The 19,444-nt window shown below is 36.0% G+C and overlaps 5 protein-coding genes across 5 annotated transcripts; 1 reads left to right on the forward strand and 4 right to left on the reverse strand.

Moving 5' to 3' along the window:
- Window positions 1-933: 933 nt before the first annotated feature.
- On the reverse strand, window positions 934-3,045 carry LOC110614036 (growth-regulating factor 5). Its single transcript, XM_021755486.2, has 4 exons — window positions 2,374-3,045; window positions 1,788-2,277; window positions 1,366-1,718; window positions 934-1,239 (listed from the first exon to the last, which is right to left on the reverse strand). The coding sequence occupies exons 1-4, from the start codon at window positions 2,561-2,563 to the stop codon at window positions 1,232-1,234; spliced, it is 1,041 nt and encodes a 346-aa protein (XP_021611178.1). The 5' UTR covers window positions 2,564-3,045; the 3' UTR covers window positions 934-1,231.
- A 3,641-nt stretch (window positions 3,046-6,686) lies between these two features.
- LOC110612878 (germin-like protein subfamily 3 member 1) lies at window positions 6,687-7,912 on the forward strand. Its single transcript, XM_021753713.2, has one exon. It carries the CDS (start codon window positions 6,981-6,983, stop codon window positions 7,605-7,607), a length of 627 nt encoding a protein of 208 aa, XP_021609405.1. The 5' UTR covers window positions 6,687-6,980; the 3' UTR covers window positions 7,608-7,912.
- Window positions 7,913-8,680: 768 nt separating this feature from the next.
- Window positions 8,681-14,578, reverse strand: LOC110612696 (protein ACCELERATED CELL DEATH 6). The gene is made up of 5 exons (XM_043956165.1): window positions 14,286-14,578; window positions 13,746-14,216; window positions 13,512-13,661; window positions 9,688-10,211; window positions 8,681-9,602 (listed from the first exon to the last, which is right to left on the reverse strand). Exons 1-5 carry the CDS (start codon window positions 14,338-14,340, stop codon window positions 8,991-8,993), a joined length of 1,812 nt encoding a protein of 603 aa, XP_043812100.1. The 5' UTR covers window positions 14,341-14,578; the 3' UTR covers window positions 8,681-8,990.
- Window positions 14,579-14,803: 225 nt separating this feature from the next.
- On the reverse strand, window positions 14,804-17,181 carry LOC110613708 (alpha-latrotoxin-Lt1a). Its single transcript, XM_021754952.2, has 5 exons — window positions 17,047-17,181; window positions 16,510-16,977; window positions 16,276-16,425; window positions 15,659-16,182; window positions 14,804-15,573 (listed from the first exon to the last, which is right to left on the reverse strand). The coding sequence occupies exons 1-4, from the start codon at window positions 17,099-17,101 to the stop codon at window positions 15,902-15,904; spliced, it is 954 nt and encodes a 317-aa protein (XP_021610644.2). The 5' UTR covers window positions 17,102-17,181; the 3' UTR covers window positions 14,804-15,573; window positions 15,659-15,901.
- On the reverse strand, window positions 14,962-15,685 carry LOC122723480 (ankyrin repeat-containing protein NPR4-like). The gene is made up of 2 exons (XM_043955639.1): window positions 15,659-15,685; window positions 14,962-15,573 (listed from the first exon to the last, which is right to left on the reverse strand). The coding sequence occupies exons 1-2, from the start codon at window positions 15,683-15,685 to the stop codon at window positions 14,962-14,964; spliced, it is 639 nt and encodes a 212-aa protein (XP_043811574.1).
- Window positions 17,182-19,444: the final 2,263 nt, after the last annotated feature.

A 19,444-nucleotide genomic window follows, 5' to 3' on the forward strand; every position in this document is an offset into this window, starting at 1 on the left:
AAAAGGGAGGAGAGAAAAACAAGAAGTTGAAAATAAATGTGCACCGTCACTTTCTTCTGTTTAGTAACTAGGGGAAAGTTACTGAGAGGAAGGATAATAATCTTTACTATCCTCTGGTTATTGTTTCTATGAGATGGAGAGAAAAAGAGGAGAAGCAGGGAAAATGTGTACTGACATTTTTAATTTCAAATTCATTCGCTGTTGAAACTTTATCAGCTCATCACGTTCAAGTGATAAGTTGTGTATATATAAACGTAATATTATTTAATGAGTTTTGGTAATTTTATTTTAATAATTTGTTTAGATTTATTGTATGAAATGTAATCTAAACTATAAGGACACATTGGCATTATAAAGAAAAATTATAATTCGCAGTGCATCAGACAATGCGTGACGATAATCAAACGTGGCAATAAAAACTAGTTCCACGTTGACATCCGGGGTGATGTGTGTGTCATGGTAGAGTTGATGATCTGCCAGGGCATGTCTTATTCACCGTACGATCTGAAGAACTGTGTGGGAGACTTCGTACACCGAAAACATTTAGACTTTGGGTCACATCGCATATGACCACTGCCCCAGCCCGGCACTCGGAATATATTTTATCGCCCTAACTCTTCTCTCCCTTCCCCTCTGTATATTTCCCTTTCTATGTCCATGGAATTTAAATTTAAATTTAAATTTATTTATAATAGCTTTATTTTATAATAAAGTCTTATTGTTTTAAGCTAACATTGCTAGACATTGCAACTAATCATCGTGTTCTTCATATTGTCTGTAATACATTCAGATTTTTTTTTTCAGCTTAAACTTAGAGGAGATTGATTATAATATTAAACGATCCATTTCATTGAACTTGATGGTTAGTTGTTGGGTCCCTATCTGCATGGCTGGGGAGGTTCCAAGTGCTTGCTACTTGCTAGTTTTTGCCTTGTTATGAAGACACAGCATGTATTGAAGATACTTTCAGTCAAACAAGCAACGGTCTACAAATCCCAAATATGTTTTTCATGGAGGGGAAGAGAAAAATTAAATGTTCCAGAAAGCAAAAAGACAGGAAACCTCCTGTGTCCCTACATTATTAATCCAACCAAAAAGAAAGAAAGAAGGAAAAAGGACTAATCCTAGCCACATTTTCAACTTGTAAAGCAAGGCAAAATGACCCACCGGGCCACCGACATGCAGTACTAGTACTCCTTTGGCTGCAATATAAAGATCCATTATTGAGATTTCAACCATCTGCAAAGCAAAAAAAAATAATAATAATGTTAATGCAGAAAGCAACTAGTACAATAAGCATGGATGGAATTAAAGCAAGAAAAAAAAATGAATAATAATAATAGATGGTGAAATTGAATTAGTTACCAGCTGTGTGCCGTCTTGAACTGGATGCAAGATCCAGCCAAGGGTCTGAGTTCTTTGGTGGCCACTCACCGAAAAAATGGTGCAATAATTTCTGGGTTTCACTTTCTTTTTCTAATTTGATTGGCCTTGCAGCTGATGACTTAAAGTCAGTACCCAAAACGAAGCAATGCTGCTGCTGATGATCTTCTTCTTCTTTTGATGAATCAGCTATGCTTTCAAACTGTGATTGAGAGTATCCTTTATCGGAACTCGTTGCCAGTTGTTGATATGAATCTTGTAGAGTTCTCAAACTTCCTGAATCTTCTGGGAAGAAAGTTCTCTCATCTAAATCTTCCCTCATTCCATGAAAATACCTAAAAATATCTCAAATCATCAATAACTTGAAGAAACAATTGCTAAAGTATATATCTATGTATCAATACCTATAATCCTTATCAGAATGAGAAGAAGAGCCAGGGTCCAAAAATAGGTTATGGGTAGTGCTATTTTGAGGGGAAAAGCCAGAACCATGAGGTCTAGAAGATGAAGAATGAGGGTAAACGAAAGGATTAAAGATGGTGCTGTGGCTAGGATTTTGATGGACGACGTGGTATTCAGGTTCCACGGCTGAAGAAAGAGAAGAGAAAGAGTAAGAGGAAGCAGAAGGCGAAGTGATGGCCGGGAGGTTTCTGTTGATTGATGGCAAAGGGTTTATTACAGTAGTAGTTGCAGCAGTTGATGATGTTATAGTTGAAGCAAGTTCCACAGGCTTTCTTGAACGATTTCTGCCTCTATGCATGTGCCTTTCACAGTACTTAGAGTCCGGGTGAGCCTCCTTTGAGCATCTCCATTTCTTCCCATCTGTTCTTCTGCACCTCCCTGGCTCTGGGTCTGCTTTTCTGCCAAAACCCACCTGAAAACAACCCCACCCAACTGCAAAACTCCATACTATCAACTTTATTTCTGAACCTAAAATTTAATAAACACAGCAATAAAAGGAAAATAAAAGATATATGATATAAAGCTTACGAGATTGGTGAGGAAAGAGTCTTGAAGCTAAAGAAGACTCCAAGCTTCTTTTGACAGAATAGATGAGTTCAGGTGGGATAGGGACACCTGAGACCATGTATTTGTAGATGAGAGCGTGGTGTTCAAGCTCTTGCCATTGAGTTGGAGTAAACGGAGACCTATTTCTTGTATTTGTTGCGTTCAACATCATCGATGGAGACCAAAGAGAAAATACTTTCAAAAAAATATTGTAGAAGGCCAAGAGGAAAGATCTAGTTCATGTAGAGAGGTTTCAGAGACAAAGAGAAAGAGGGGGTGTTATTATTCTTGTTCTTGATGTGGGGCTAGAGTTTTGAAGAGCATTTTTCTTTTGCAGCAGGGTCCATGACTTGCTCTTGCAGAATCTTCTTCTGGGCATGGATAAAATTAATGGCTTCAGCAATATAATACTGCTGCCACCTCCTTTTTCTTCTTCTACTTCTTCTATTTCTTCTCTCTCTAGATGATAGTACTGGGTCTGCTCTTATAATGACTGCCCCTCTGTAGCTTTCTGCTTCTACTGCGGCTGCTGCTGTTGTCTCTGATATCTTTACAAATATCCATAAACAACTGTACAATAAAGCAAAAATTAAATGCAAAAACATCAGGGCTAGTCTTGTTTTGTTTGAGCCTTTTCGCTTCAAATTACAGACTTAGAAATGAGTGCCAACTCATTATGTGAAGCTGCAGCGTTGTGTAGTGGGAGTGGACATTGCAATATTTTCACCTCTTCTTTAGATATTCCAAAGGCAGATGCTGTAAATATCAAAATTTTTTTTCTTGTTTATAAAATTTTATGAACATTTTTGAATCTGTGGGAAACATATGCAAATTGTAATTTCATATTTCCTTAAGATTTGAAATTTTGTAATAAAATACTAAATGATGTGTTTTGTTGAAAGAAAAATATTTTATAGCTATTTTTATTTTTTTATTAATTGTGAGCAATAAATTTTGTTCTGCTTTTAAAATTAAAAAAATAAGGAATTTAGGTTTTGTCTTTTTAATTCTTTTAGAATTCATTATTTTTTAATAAGAAATTAAAATGAAGGGTTCTGACCTAATTTATTAAGTTTATCTTAAACAAACTTTATTTTAAATATTTTTTTATTACTTTCCAGGTAATTAATACAAGGAAGCATATAGAATGGCTGAAGAATTATTTCACGTCCAAATTATATATATATATATATATATATATATATATATATATATATATATATATATATATATATATATATATATATATATATATATATATTCTAACGACTAACTATAATAGAACATGTAGATTATCAAGTATTAATTATTATAGAATATATAAATTTATTATAGTTAATAATCAAATTTAAAAATATCACCTTATTACAAAATTGTGCCTTAAATGTGAATTATTTGAATTTGTGATACTGACAAATTGAAGTTCGGTCAGTCAACAGCATTAAATTATGAAAACAAAGTGCTTCTATTGATTTTGATTGGCTATAACAAGTTCTCACTACATTATAGCACAAAGTTGGAAAATTAGTTTCCATAAAAATATCTTTGGCAAAAAATAAAATAAATATTAAATGTTTTCTGCCTAAATTTAATTGTAGTTCTTAATTTAATTTAGATTTGGAGTCACCAGTTTCATTTTCTTATCTGCTGAAAGTTTGCAGTCGGAAGTGCACTCTGAGGAGTGAGGTCGATTCACAGTAAATCCTTTTTCTCTGCGCCAGTATTCAACTTATACATGCCCTGTCCTGTCTTCCTTTATTACACCTTCAACTAAAATCTGCTTTTCATTGATTCACCCAATATTTTGCTCAATTCCATTTTCTTTAAAACATCTCTTCCCATATTATCAGTGCCAGCCATTTCTTGCCAGACCCACAACTTTCACCAACATAGTTCTTCAACTCTTTATGTGCTCACCCTGTTATGGTTTTTAAGTTTGACTGGGAGCTTGCAGCTGCAGGCTGCTGCCTCACTTTTACATGTTGCTTGCCTAAATAAACTCGCAGCACCATCCATATCTTTTTTGGATTCGACAAAGATAATCCCGCTGTTATCCATTACCTAGTTGTTCTACTATGTAGTTTAGTATTTGGTTAAATTCCGGGGATTTGCAGATTGAATACTCTAATCTCCTATCCTTTTATCTTTTATAAAAAAAAAAAAAGAAGAAAAAATTGTTGAAAGTTGTTAACTTTTCACTTGAGCTTTAAAACCCAGATTAGATTAACAATTTTTTCTGCTAAGGAATGTACATATTGGAGATTGGAGGCAGGGGCTTCGCTCTTTTTCTCTGTCGCATGCAGCGCCAATCTGATCGAACTATCAAATCTCTCAGTTCAGTGGCTCTAAAACTGTTGAATAGGACAAAAGCCTGACCTGGAGAAAGCTAATTACGTGCAGAGACTTACTCGCTCTGCTGCCTGCAGGGTGGTTAGAGATGGCTCTGTGGGGAAGTTCTGTGAACTATTTTGGCAGGTTCAGACAATGGCTTGTCAATTTTCTGTAGTGAAAACCATGGTAATTGGGTATTGTTCTTCCTATATCTGAATGATTCCTTGCCTCGTTTTGAAGCTGGCATCTCTTTGACTACAATTTATTAATTAACAGATAGATGTAATATATATCATCAAATGATTGACCGAGAAATACGTGAAATAAAATATGCCTTATTTTAATATAATAACAATACAGTAAAAAAAAAAAAAATCCTTTTTTGGTTTTAGCGAAGAGAAAGAGAAAAGGTTGCTCTATTCAATTTCTCGCCGTTTCGTGGACTCCGTTTTTGGCAAAAGTCTGATTGATTTGCGCAGTCGCTCTTGGGTTTCCGGTTTTCGTTCAAGGATAATTTTTTGCCCAAAGTTCTGACTATTGAAAAATGAAGAGAGAGCAAAAATGTTGCCGTTTTGTGAATCGTGGTCAAAACTCACGAGTTCCATTCTCTCTCATGAAAATCTAAAAGCGCTTTAATGGCAGACAAGTGGGGATGTCTGGGCATAGATAGAAATGGGGCCTTCACCCATCTTAGTTCTATTTGTTTACTACTAAGATGATAAAAAGAAACCAAGAAAGGTATCTGTTTTGACCTTATGTTTTGGTTTGTTAGTTTACTTTTCTTCAGTTATGCCATTTCTGCAGTTGCTAATGGTTGCACAATGTTTGTCTGAGTTTACACATGTAAGTTTGCATCTGTGGGTCTAATAATTTAATTCCTTTTAGTAATAAAACAATCTTCGCAGTAGAACGAGCTCCCAGCCGAAGTGAACTATGGTTTTTGAGTAAGAGTGCTGAGCTTGAGAATTAGTGATGAAATTGATAATAATATGCAAATTCTGGGGGCTATGGATTCAATATGCTGCATTTTAGTGCAGAGAAAAGGAAATATTGTGCCCTTTAGGTATGAAAGTGGGATTGCTTTTTTGCTTATGTTAACTTTTGGCTTGAATTAGTTTTGGTAGCCATAGTTTTATGTCAAAAATGGATCTGTTGCAAAAGTTGACGATTTCAACATAGGAAAGCTTATCCATATGTTAAAGCAATTTTACCTCTGCTTTTCTTTTTGGAATATTTTGGCTTAAGATAATGGACCCTAGGCCCATGTTACTTGTAACTGCTGTCAAAAAGAGTCCCAGGCATCTTCTTATCCAATATTGCACATTGAGCCAGATTAAAACTTGGCAGCATTTTCGTCTTTCAACCATAAATAACTAGAACATTAGAGCTTTTTCGTTTAAAACCAGGAAAACTCTTTGAGCACATGAAGTTGCTATAAAAATTTCACTCTAATTGTCTGTAGGGTAAATAATTTAAGGTGTTACTAATTAGTTCATTGATGCCCATGCTGCGTGGCAGCAACCTTAGCAGGAGGCGAATTCTTCTTTGCCACACAAAGCTTACATGGTTGCTAAGGATAACAAGGCTTTGTTTGATACCCTTTGTGCTCTTAGCTGTCAAATTGTCTTGTTAGAATCCTCCTTTCTTTCTGCCCATGTGCTGCTATTGGACCACAAATTTGATGATTTCCCAATCATCTCTTCCCTGCTTTCCACCAATGTACTTTTCTCAAGTTCTATACTTTGGAAATCATCAAAGGGCATGATTATCAACTCTATAAAAATATATTATGTACTAAAATCAAGGAGTGTGTGTTTGATAAGGAGTTTATCCAATAGCATGCTGGTAAGGTTAATTTTTCAATTAGGAAATTCAGGCTGATACTGATTCTTGAATTTCCACGGCTCCCAGTCGTGTTTTCAGATATTTCTAGTATCTTTTAGGAATTTTGTTTTCATTTATGATTTTTCATTTTTGATCTGTTTTGAGAGTGACTGAATGCTAAATCAACAGATTTTGCAGTCATTAGCATATCAGTAGTGCGAAAAAGCCTTCTTGTTTTTTAGCAAAAAGCGAGAGAGAGGGAAGGGGGGCGGGGGCCTCACCAATGGCCAATATCAGTCCAAAATTTTTGTGGTCCTTCTTTGCTACTCTTGCTCAAATTGCATTATACCTCATATAGCACTTCCTATATAGACCTAACAGTGCCTTTAAAAATTGCACCAGAAAATCAATAGTTTTTGACAATACCCAGGAAAATGCTTCCTATCCTGTTTCTTGTTGCTCTCTTATTCTTTCCATCCTCTCAAGCTGCAGATTTCTGTGTTGCAAAACTAAAAGGTGCTGGTAATCCTTCAGGATACGCCTGCAGGAACCCTGCAATTGTCACAGTTGATGATTTTGTATTCAAGGGTCTAGGTGTTGCTGGTAACACTACAAATATTATCAGTGCTGCTGTGACACCAGCTTTCGTGCAGCAATTTCCGGGCGTAAATGGTCTTGGCCTATCCACTGCACGTCTAGACCTTGCACCAGGGGGTGTCATCCCTATGCACACTCACCCTGCTGCCTCTGAAATTCTCTTTGTGGTCACTGGAAAAATTACTGCTGGATTCATTTCATCATCTGCAAATATGGTTTATGTAAAAACTCTAAATAAAGGTGATGTTATGATTTTTCCACAAGGGCTGCTTCATTTTCAGATAAATGCTGGTGGGACAGCAGCAGTTGCTGTTGTTAGCTTCAATAGTCCTGAACCTGGTCTGCAAATTACCGATTTTGCATTGTTCGGCAATAGCTTGCCTTCAAAATTGGTGGAGAAAACAACTTTTCTGGATGATGCTCAAGTCAAGAAGCTCAAGGGTGTCCTTGGTGGTACTGGCTAGTCTTGTTAAAATTGTTTCTTGCTCATATCTCTTCTTTGGTGTGTTGTAGTTGGACTAGTTAATGTGGTTTTATTCTTTGGTCTGTGCATGTTTCTGATTGTAAGCTAAGCAATTATGCGCCGAGGATCTGAGATTTTTCTTAAGCACTCAAAGATGATTGTATTTTGTTGTATCTTGTTATCTTAGAATTATTTTGCCAGTCAAAGTTCATCGTGAATGCTCTTCATGTATGGAATGCTGTTCTGGTGAAGTAAGATTGTTAATGTATTAAAGTCTTTCTAGTTAATGTACTGACCTGTTTAAAATGCTTTTTTTTTTTTTTGTTTTTTAATTTATTTTTATAAGCAATAGCAACAGCTCTTTATTTTGAAAAAAAGAGCAGGAACATTCAGCGAGGGGAAAAGAACTGACACAGGTTAAAACCCAAAGACCAACAGGCTGTTTGGCTGTTTGCAACCATGTTATTGAGCTGATAGAGGGAAATTCTTTTTTTTTTTTAAACACTGTGTAATTTACAAAGTTTAAATTTTCTCAATATGTTATTACTCAGAATTTGTGCAATTTTACTCGATGAATTGTCAAGGCTAGGAATTTGAAAGGTTAAAAATTGCTGCCATAGTTTTACTTATCCGTTGTCCCTGATATATTATCCATTCTTTCTATGTCTGAAATTCTTGTGCATTTAGAGACAAAAGAAATAAAGGATACTCTCTCAAACCTGGATTTTCCTTGTACAACAATTAACTAACTGTGAACTCCTTTGGTGTCTTTTCTTTTCCTTCGTTATGATATTTGCTAGACAATACTGTTCATTTGTCCCCACAGACTTTGATGTGGTTCTTTAGCTTTGTGTACCAAAGCATGAACTGCATAGAGTGATTCTTACCCTTCTTCTAGTTTTGGGGTTTCTTACCCTTCTTCTAGTTTTGGGGTCAGGATATGGCCAGCTTCATCAGTGAGAAGAAATATTTCCATTGCAACGACATAATCCACCAATTAAACAGAAAAAAAAAAAAAAAAAAAAAAAAAAGATGAAACTGAAAATCTTTGATGAAGTATTCTTGATTAAAACTGTGATGGTTGTGACATTTTTGCTGTGTACAAACAGAGTGCTTGGTTAAAACCTGTTAAAATCAAATCTTCATAAATGCAAACAGGAAGAAGACATATCAAATATGAATGCAGCTCTGATGAAAAAAAAATTCAGAATTCAAAATTCCCTTCACTGTAAAACTAGTTATTATTTATCATATAGAAGATAATACAACCAAAATACAAACATCCCGAAAATCCCACAAAAATACAAAGCCAACAATGCTGCATAAATTTCAAAAGAAAGGAAATTCAAGATAAAAACATGAATCATAGGGGAAATTTCTGAGACTAAAAGATGATTTCTTCAGTTTGTGGAGCGATAATGCTAGGTTTAAATGCTGAATAGGCTACGCTGTACCACTGAGGAAACTGGAAATATGCAAATAAGGCCACTGGTACACAGGCTAGTAGGCCAATAGGAGCTGCAACCCATTCCACTCTGTGAGAAAGAACTATGTAAAGGGAAGCACCAAAGGCTGCAAACATGGTTACTATTGAAAAGAACAAAGTGATAAAACCAAGGATGAGCAATTTTAAAGTTCTGACAGTGATTTCTTCTGAATAATCTAAGTTGAATATGCATATAAACATTAGCAATGAAGCTGACGTAGAGAAGAATGCAAGAGCGTCCGATACTGCAAAAATCATAAATGACGTTTCTTTCAAATAGATTGGAATCCCTGTATCCTGAGTGTTGCCCCCTGGCACGGTAAAAGCAGCCGCGAAAGTAACTGTGACAACAAGGGTTGGTACCACCATGCATGATGAAGCTATCGTTTTCATCCATTGCTCAGCTTCACGGGCAAGATTCTTGTGCTCCTGGCGAAATATTTCTCCCGGAGTCATGCCATTACGGTTTCTCATTTCTCGGTAGAAAGGTTCGACAATCGTTTCCACTTCCTGCAAAGAGTTCAGAAACAGGAGATTATTCTTCAAGACTGCAAATTAAACTACTTGGAGCCAGAATTATTATATGGTGTGTAACCTTAAACCACTGCATATCAGAATGCATTTGCAGAGCAGCGCCAGGAATCTCATCCAGTGGCCCCAGCCTCGCAGCTAGATGCAACACGTTATCCCCTTCATGGTCTGTTGATGAGGTCACAAGATGCTTATTTTGCGGACTCGGTCCTTTTAGGATGGAGAAGATAAACTTCTGGCGGTGAATTATTGCCAAATGAAAAATGTTCCTTCTATAAGCATTGTCAACAAACCAAACTGACTCTGGGTAGGCCTTGATAATTTCTACAACCACTTCATAGATCCCCAACGTAGCAGCAGTGAATAGTGGATTTTTCAGTAGCATGCGAGTTTCTGAGGGTCTTGCATTCAGAGCTTCCGTAATCAAGAAACTGAGTAGCTCTAGTGCTTGATTGTGCTTCAACTTTGTATTCCTTATGTTGTCTAGAAACCCAAATTTCATTGATTCTTTTTGGGATGCTTCTGAAACATCAGCTCTATTTTCCAAATCTCCACCTCGATGGACAGCATGTAAATCTACAGAAACAACTGCAATGACAAACACAGACACGACTCTTATGAGTACTGAGGTTGCATGGCCAGCTTCCATATGAAAATTTTAAGTATGTAAGATATATGTTTTTCAGAGAAATATATAGACATACAAAATAACAGACCTCAACAAAATAAACAAAATAATTATGCATATCAGATATGATTGATAGCATATTTGATTATTCCTAGCAAATAGCAACTGAATAACAAATAATGATCTAATTTTCAAACAGCTTTCAAAGCAGTTCTTAAGTCAACATTCAACACTTCTCCTTGAGTTAAGAGCAGCAAAGGCCAAGCCTCTCTCTTAAATACTCAAATCTAGCCTTGGAAAGGGATGTAGTCAAAATATTAGTATTCTGAAATTCTGAATTGCAGTACACCAAACTTACTTCACCATTCTTTTGAACTTCCCTAAGAAAATACAACTTAATCTTGAAGTGCTTGGTTTTTCCATAAAATACTGGATTATTTGCTATCGAAATTGCAACCTGGTTGTCAATATAAACTTCTGTGCTTCTTTTTTCTTCCATAGATAAGTCAGCTAACAATTTCCTTATCCACAAAGCTTGATTTACTGCCAAAGTAGCTGCAACATATTCTGTTTCAACTGTGGATTGAGCTATCACATCTTGCTTCTTGGAGCACCAGGAAAAATACACTAGAACCAAAGCTAAAACAGTAACCTGAAATGCTTTTCATATCATCTAAGCAACCACCCCAATCGCTATCAGAAAAATCATGGAAATTAAAATTCTGGACTTGACTGAACTTAATACCATAGTTTATTGTGCCTTTAATATATCTAATTATGCGTTTTGCTGCTTGAAGATGAATCTCACTAGCACAATGCATGTATCTTGATAGCAAACTTATAGCATGCATGATGTCGGGTGGGGTTGCAGTTAGATACATTAGACAGCCTATTAAACTCCTGTACAACACCTCATCTACCTTTCTAGCTCCATCTTCTTTGCAAAATTTCTCCTTCAGATTCATTGGAGTTGTGGTTGACTTGCAATCCTCCATCTTGAACTTTTTTAGAATCTCCTTGGCATATTTTTGTTGGCAAATAAAAACTTCATTTTCTTTTTGAAGCACCTCAATTCCAAGGAAATGTGATATTTCTCCAAGATCTGTCATTTCAAACACCTCCATCATCTCTGCCTTGAATTGATCTATCAATCTTCCATTGTTACCTGTTATTAATATATCATCAACATACAAAGATATTATAAGTATATCTGTTTCTGTTTTCTTAACATATAGAGTAAATTCACTCAAGTTTTTCTCAAAGCCTAAGCTTAGAAGATGAGAATCAATACGGCTGTACCAAGCCCTAGGGGCTTGCTTCAAGCCATATAAGGCTTTTCTCAAACGATATACTTTATCTTCATCTCCATTAACCAGAAAACCTTTGGGCTGCTCCACAAAAATTTCTTCTTCTAAGTAGCCATTTAGAAAGGCTGACTTTACATCAAGTTGATGAACTTTCCATCCCTTTTATACAACTATAGCCAATAGCATTCTGATTGTATCAAGAAGGGCCACAAAAGCGAAAGTTTCTGAGAAATCAACTCCAAACATCTGGGTATAGCCTTTGACCACCAGTCTTGCTTTATGTTTGTTGATAGATCTATCGGAATTCAGCTTTGTCCGATATATCCATTTTACTCCAATGGCCTTCTTATGAGTTGGTCTGTCTACAAGCTCCCATGTGTCACTTTTCTCAATTATTCTCAGCTCTTCCTCCATTGCTGAAACCCATTTTTTTGTCTAAAACAGCATCGACAAATTTTTTCGGTTCCATGATAGCCACATTGCACCTGTGATAAATGTCTTCAAGTGATCTTGTGCCCCTTACTGGTTCATCATCAATAGCATCATCATGATTTTCAATGTTCTTTGGAATTTCGTTTTTTTCAGTATCATTCCAATTCCATTTTTCATCAACGACAGCCTTAGCCTCAATCTCTTCTTGTAGTTTGCCCTTGCATACTCTTTCAATATGTCCTAACTGACCACATTTATTGCATTGGAAATCTGGTCTCCACCAACACCTTTGTTGAGGGTGATTTGTTTTTTTACAATGAGGACATAGTGGATAATTTTTTGCATTTCTTGTCCTCTGTGTCAGTTTCCCATCTCCAATTCGAGAATGCGCTTGATAAGCACCTTCTACAGATACTTCATTCCTCATAAGCCTCCTTTGCTCCAAAGCCTGTAAAGGTTTTAAAAGTTCTGCTAAGGTAATACTCAACAGATCTTTAGAATTCTCCAAAGATGAGATTGTTGCTTCATATTTCTCAGGTAATGTAATTAAGATTTTCTGAATAATTCGTTCGTCAGAAAAATCCTTGCTAAAAAGTCTCACTTTATTGGCGATATCGAGAAGTCTATCAGCGTACTCCTTTGCCGTTTCTGATTCTTTCATCCTTTGCGTTTCAAATTCACAAATTAAATTCATGACTTGCATATTATCTAACCTTTCATTTCCTCGATACTCATTTTCAAGATATTTCCATATTTCTGCAGCAGACTTCTTTTGCATAATTCTATTGAGAATCGAGGGCGAAACAGCGGAAAACAGACAATTCATGGCTTTAGCTTTTCTTGTCACCTTCTCTTTATGAATCTTGATTTGAGTCATTGTTGGGTTATTTCCAAGTGGTGGAACATCATAATCTTCTTCTACAGCCACCCATAGATCATAAGTTTTAAGGTAAGTGTCCATCCTAACAGCCCAATCTTTGTAATTAACTCATCAACCGTCGAAATGTATGTAAACGATATGGTGGTAAAGAGCTGATCATTGGAAGACCATCCAGAAGACATCCGGAAAGTCTTTGACATCCTGGACAAGGCGGATATGATGTTGAACCCTGAAAGTATTTGGTGGAGTAATTGCACCAAAACTGGACTCTCCCTCCATCTCACGGGTTGGTATTTGGGTTTGATTTTGGTTTACCCAATCTCATAGGTCCTTTAAGATAAGAGCTTTGATACCACTATGTAAGATATATATTTTTCAAAAACAGAGAAAAAGATGTTAAGAAGAAATTTATGAAAACTAATATATTATTGATGCAAGATTACAAAAAAATATATATGCATACAAAATAACAGAATCTCAACAAAATAAGCAAAATAATTATGTATATCAGATATGATTGATAACATATTTGATTATTCCTAGAAAATAACAACTGTATAACAAATAATTATCTAATTTTCAAATCGGGTTCAAAGCAATTCTTAAGTCAACGTTCAACAAAGTAAAATTGAGAAACAAACATCGATATAATAGGCGTTCACAAAACCCAAGCTTGCTTCCACTTGGGAATGCATGAGGCTTTCTTGCCAACGTCTCTAACGCAGTTACCCTTTGATCATCTCGTCCAATAGCCAAATCGGGGTATCTCCGCAGCAGATCAAAAGCCGTATCTGCAGACGTTGAGATCATTGGAAAAAGGAAAATGGCTCCGCTGTAAATATTTGGATGAAAAGTGAGTTGCTAGAGATACCCACCATAGGATTCAGCAATTATGAGAAGATTGACAAGTCTGACGCCATTTGTGCCTGATAATGCACTTAGATCTGTCATTGACAAAAGAAGGGAAACTGCTTCCTTGTGGCAACATTGAGCAGCAAAATGAAGTGGGGTAAGGCCATCGAAGTTTACTATCTGCAGCAGGGCTGGATTCTTTTCCACTAATAAACTTATTGCTTGAATATTACCAGCAATAGCAGCATAATGAAGAGGTGTTTCCCCATGAATATTTGTCGTTTCCAAGGAATGTTCAGGCATTAACTCAACAAGCATTTGTATGAACCTTAGGGATGAGCGACCTCTGCTTATTGCAACATGAAGAGTGATCTCTCCAATGCCTGAAATTTTAGCAGTTACTGCAGCAGGATCATCATCAAAAATTCTCTTTGCAGTTATCCAATCACCTCTCAGTGCTGCTTTATACAGGGGCAAGTAACGTCTTTCTTCCTCTGTCAAGAGTTAATACATATTAAAGGGGAATTCAAAGCAAACATGTTTGGAGATTACACAAAACTTACCCTCTTCAGCCTCTTGGGATTGTTCATTGTCACTGGAAAATGAGGTTTGTTCCATTGTCTGTGGTTTTGTTTGTGGTTTTCAGCCAATATTATTATGAAAAATCCTAAAAGGTTACCTCTCATTTATAGAAAAAAGGTTGAAATAGTGAAGGAAAATAATTGTTGACAAGGAGGGAATTTATTCTCCTTGCAATCTATGCAGGAATAATTAATATCCTTTGAGTAAAATTGAAGAAAATTCAACTACTTCTCTGTCGAGTTAATACATATTAAAGGGGAATTCAACCACCAATTAAACAGAAAAAAAAAAAAAAAAAAAAAAAAGATGAAACTGAAAATCTTTGATGAAGTATTCTTGATTAAAACTGTGATGGTTGTGACATTTTTGCTGTGTACAAACAGAGTGCTTGGTTAAAACCTGTTAAAATCAAATCTTCATAAATGCAAACAGGAAGAAGACATATCAAATATGAATGCAGCTCTGATGAAAAAAAAAATCAGAATTCAAAATCCCTTCACTGTAAAACTAGTTATTATTTATCATATAGAAGATAATACAACCAAAATACAAACATCCCGAAAATCCCACAAAAATGCAAAGCCAACAATGCTGCATAAATTTCAAAAGAAAGGAAATTCAAGATAAAAACATGAATCATAGGGGAAATTTCTGAGACTAAAAGATGATTTCTTCAGTTTGTGGAGCGATAATGCTAGGTTTAAATGCTGAATAGGCTACGCTGTACCACTGAGGAAACTGGAAATATGCAAATAAGGCCACTGGTACACAGGCTAGTAGGCCAATAGGAGCTGCAACCCATTCCACTCTGTGAGAAAGAACTATGTAAAGGGAAGCACCAAAGGCTGCAAACATGGTTACTATTGAAAAGAACAAAGTGATAAAACCAAGGATGAACAATTTTAAAGTTCTGACAGTGATTTCTTCTGAATAATCTAAGTTGAATATGCATATAAACATTAGCAATGAAGCTGACGTAGAGAAGAATGCAAGAGCGTCCGATACTGCAAAAATCATAAATGACGTTTCTTTCAAATAGATTGGAATCCCTGTATCCTGAGTGTTGCCCCCTGGCACGGTAAAAGCAGCCGCGAAAGTAACTGTGACAACAAGGGTTGGTACCACCATGCATGATGAAGCTATCGTTTTCATCCATTGCTCAGCTTCACGGGCAAGATTCTTGTGCTCCTGGCGAAATATTTCTCCCGGAGTCATGCCATTACGGTTTCTCATTTCTCGGTAGAAAGGTTCGACAATCGTTTCCACTTCCTGCAAAGAATTCAGAAACAGGAGATTATTCTTCAAGACTGCAAATTAAACTACTTGGAGCCAGAATTATTATATGGTGTGTAACCTTAAACCACTGCATATCAGAATGCATTTGCAGAGCAGCGCCAGGAATCTCATCCAGTGGCCCCAGCCTCGCAGCTAGATGCAACACGTTATCCCCTCCATGGTCTGTTGATGAGGTCACAAGATGCTTATTTTGCGGACTCAGTCCTTTTAGGATGGAGAAGATAAACTTCTGGCGGTGAATTATTGCCAAATGAAAAATGTTCCTTCTATCGGCACTGTCAACAAACCAAACTGACTCTGGCTAGGCCTTGATAATTTCTACAACCACTTCATAGATCCCCAACGTAGCAGCAGTGAATAGTGGATTTTTCAGTAGCATGCGAGTTTCTGAGGGTCTTGCTTTCAGAGCTTCCGTAATCAAGAAACTGAGTAGCTCTAGTGCTTGATTGTGCTTCAACTTTGTATTCCTTATGTTGTCTAGAAGCCCAAATTTCTTTGATTCTTTTTGGGATGCTTCTGAAACATCAGCTCTATTTTCCAAATCTCCATCTCGATGGACAGCATGTAAATCTACAGAAACAACTACAATGACAAACACAGACACGACTCTTATGAGTACTGAGGTTGCATGGCCAGCTTCCATATGAAAATTTTAAGTAAAATTGAGAAACAAACATCGATATAATAGGCGTTCACAAAACCCAAGCTTGCTTCCACTTGGGAATGCATGAGGCTTTCTTGCCAACGTCTCTAACGCAGTTTCCCTTTGATCATCTCGTCCAATAGCCAAATTGGGGTATCTCCGCAGTAGATCAAAAGCCGTATCTGCAGACGTTGAGATCATTGGAAAAAGGAAAATGGCTCCGCTGTAAATATTTGGATGAAAAGTGAGTTGCTAGAGATACCCACCATAGGATTCAGCAATTATGAGAAGATTGACAAGTCTGACGCCATTTCTGCCGGATAATGCACTTAGATCTATTGACAAAAGAAGGGAAACTGCTTCCTTGTGGCAACATTGAGCAGCAAAATGAAGTGGGGTAAGGCCATCGAAGTTTACTATCTGCAGCAGGGCTGGATTCTTTTTCACTAATAAACTTATTGCTTGAATATTACCAGCAATAGCAGCATAATGAAGAGGTGTTTCCCCATGAATATTTGTCGTTTCCAAGGAATGTTCAGGCATTAACTCAACAAGCATTTGTATGAACCTTAGGGATGAGCGACCTCTGCTTATTGCAACATGAAGAGTGATCTCTCCAATGCCTGAAATTTTAGCAGTTACTGCAGCAGGATCATCATCAAAAATTCTCTTTGCAGTTATCCAATCACCTCTCAGTGCTGCTTTATACAGGGGCAAGTAACGTGTTTCTTTCTCTGTCAAGAGTTAATACATATTAAAGGGGAATTCAAAGCAAACATGTTTGGAGATTACACAAAACTTACCCTCTTCAGCCTCTTGGGATTGTTCATTGTCACTGAAAAATGAGGTTTGTTCCATTGTTTGTGGTTTTGTTTTGTGGTTGTCAGCCAATATTATTATGAAAAATCCTAAAAGTTTAATTACCTCTCATTTATAGAAAAAAGGTTGATGTAGTGAAGGAAAATAATTGTTGACAAGGAGGGAATTTATTCTCCATGCAATCTATGCAGGAATAATTAATATCCTTTGAGTAAAATTGAAGAAAATTCAACTTCACCTTTATATATTCTAATTCCATTTGTCCTTCCCTACAATCATATGCAGTTAAACTTTTAGCATAGAGAATAAACTTTTAAGAGTTTATATATGTATATATTCTCTAAGGCTGTAAACTTTCAGGTTAAATCATATATAGTTAAAACAAAGTAAATAATAATATTAAGAATGGAAAAGGGAAAAAAGTGTACATAACCATAAACCATGGCATATCAGAGTGCTCTTAAAGCTTCCATAGCTCTAGTGCTTTATTGTGCTTCAACTATATATTCTTTATGCAGCATGATGAAGTGGGAGACTGTCATCATATTTGGTTCCTTGATTCAGCACTGCAGGATTCTTTGTCAACAATATCTTCATTGCTTGAATATTTCCAGCATATAGCAGCATAATCAAGAGGTGTTTCTCCAGCAATATTTACCGCTTCCAAGAATTCTGCAGGGCATTATCTCGACCAGCTTCTGTGTGAAACTGAGAGACAAGCGACCTTTGCAACATGAGAGTAGTCTCTCCAGTGCCTGAAATCCTGGAAGTTAATGCACCAGGATCACCTCTCAAATGCCAATACAGTGATATGTTTCTGATTACATTCAATCTCTTGGGATTGCTCTTTTGAATCATTGACACTGGAAACTGGGGGTGGGCTTTGATCCGTCGGTGTCTAGTTTTGTTTTGAGGTTTTCAGCCAATTTTTACTATAAAAATCCTAAAATTTTACCTCTTATTTGTAGTAAATGTGTTGAAATAGTGAAGGAAAATAATTGGAATCATCAATTTGAGTTGTTAACAAGGATTGACTTTATTCTCCATGCAATATATGCAGGAATAGTTATTATTCTTTGAGTATAATTAAAGAAAATTCTACTTCACTAATAGTATTTATACTATGTTATTTGGATTTGGATACCGGTGGCAGAAATGGGAGGCTATATCTATGTTTAACTTGTCAACTTTTTAAAAAGAAATTAGGGGTTATATACTAAGTTTAAATATAATGATTGGATACCTTATGGTATATAAAATTAACTAGATTAAAAAATATAAAATTATATAGTAATAATTATAGTCTAAATAAATGATCAAATACAATAAATACATCATTTAAATTACAACTAAATAACTATTTTTATTTAATTATATGTTCTTCATCTTGATAGAACACGAATCTGTTATTCAAGTATTTGAATATATGAATATTTATCATATCCGTATTTCATATAGTATTCCATAAAATATACGAAGAGTCGGAATATCAGAACTTTTATATATTTTAATTCCATTAATCCTTCTCTATATCCACCTTCTAATACATCTTTTAAATAATTGCTAAGAATGCTTAAATTTTCTTCACGGCTACAACAACTCTTCTATACTTCATCTCATTTCAAAGAATAAACTAAGGCGTCCTAATTATACTTCAATGTTTGTCTACTTTTGCTAATTTAGTTTTCTTCATTTTTGTTTTGCATATTATCCAAAAAAAACCATCCCTCAATTTCTAAACTTCAACGGTTTAGTCTTTGTAATTTAACTTTGCCAAATTAATCCGTGTACAAGCCTCTCCCAGATATCAAGATTCACTGTGGATTTTTTTTGGCTATGACTGGGCCAAGTTGGGCCAAAACGAGTAGAGTAGTATAATGCAGGGCCAGAATTGTTGTGGGTTGGCAAATACAAGAGAGCCCAGCACAAAATGAAACTTTGTTCCAAATCAATGTGAAAATTACAGTGGTCAAAAGTCAATCTTGATGGCTCAGGCAAAACCAAAAACATCTATAAATTGCAGGGAAGCCCAGCTCTTAGACAATAAACAGAACCCTAATCTTCTTTATTGTGTCTGGTTCTAATGAGCATTCTTCCATTGACCCTGTGCTCAGCTCCATGAACCATTGGAGTTCTTTCAAATTTGCAGTCTTGAAATTTAAAAAAAAAAAAAAAAAACAGCTGCATATGCACTTTGTTTCCGGCATGATTAGCAGCTCTGAATCAAATCCTAGGAGGGAATTAATGTCAATGAAACAGACCAAGGGGAAGACAACAAAAAAGAGACTTAAGTTACGTAAAATAATACACATGTGAGGCTAGCAGAACACAGCAAAAAGTTATTCACAAGAAAATAACAAAGCAAACAATGAAAAAGTCAGA

The sequence above is a fragment of the Manihot esculenta genome, chromosome 4 (assembly GCF_001659605.2).
Source record: "Manihot esculenta cultivar AM560-2 chromosome 4, M.esculenta_v8, whole genome shotgun sequence".
In the NCBI taxonomy this organism is placed as follows: Eukaryota; Viridiplantae; Streptophyta; class Magnoliopsida; order Malpighiales; family Euphorbiaceae; genus Manihot; species Manihot esculenta.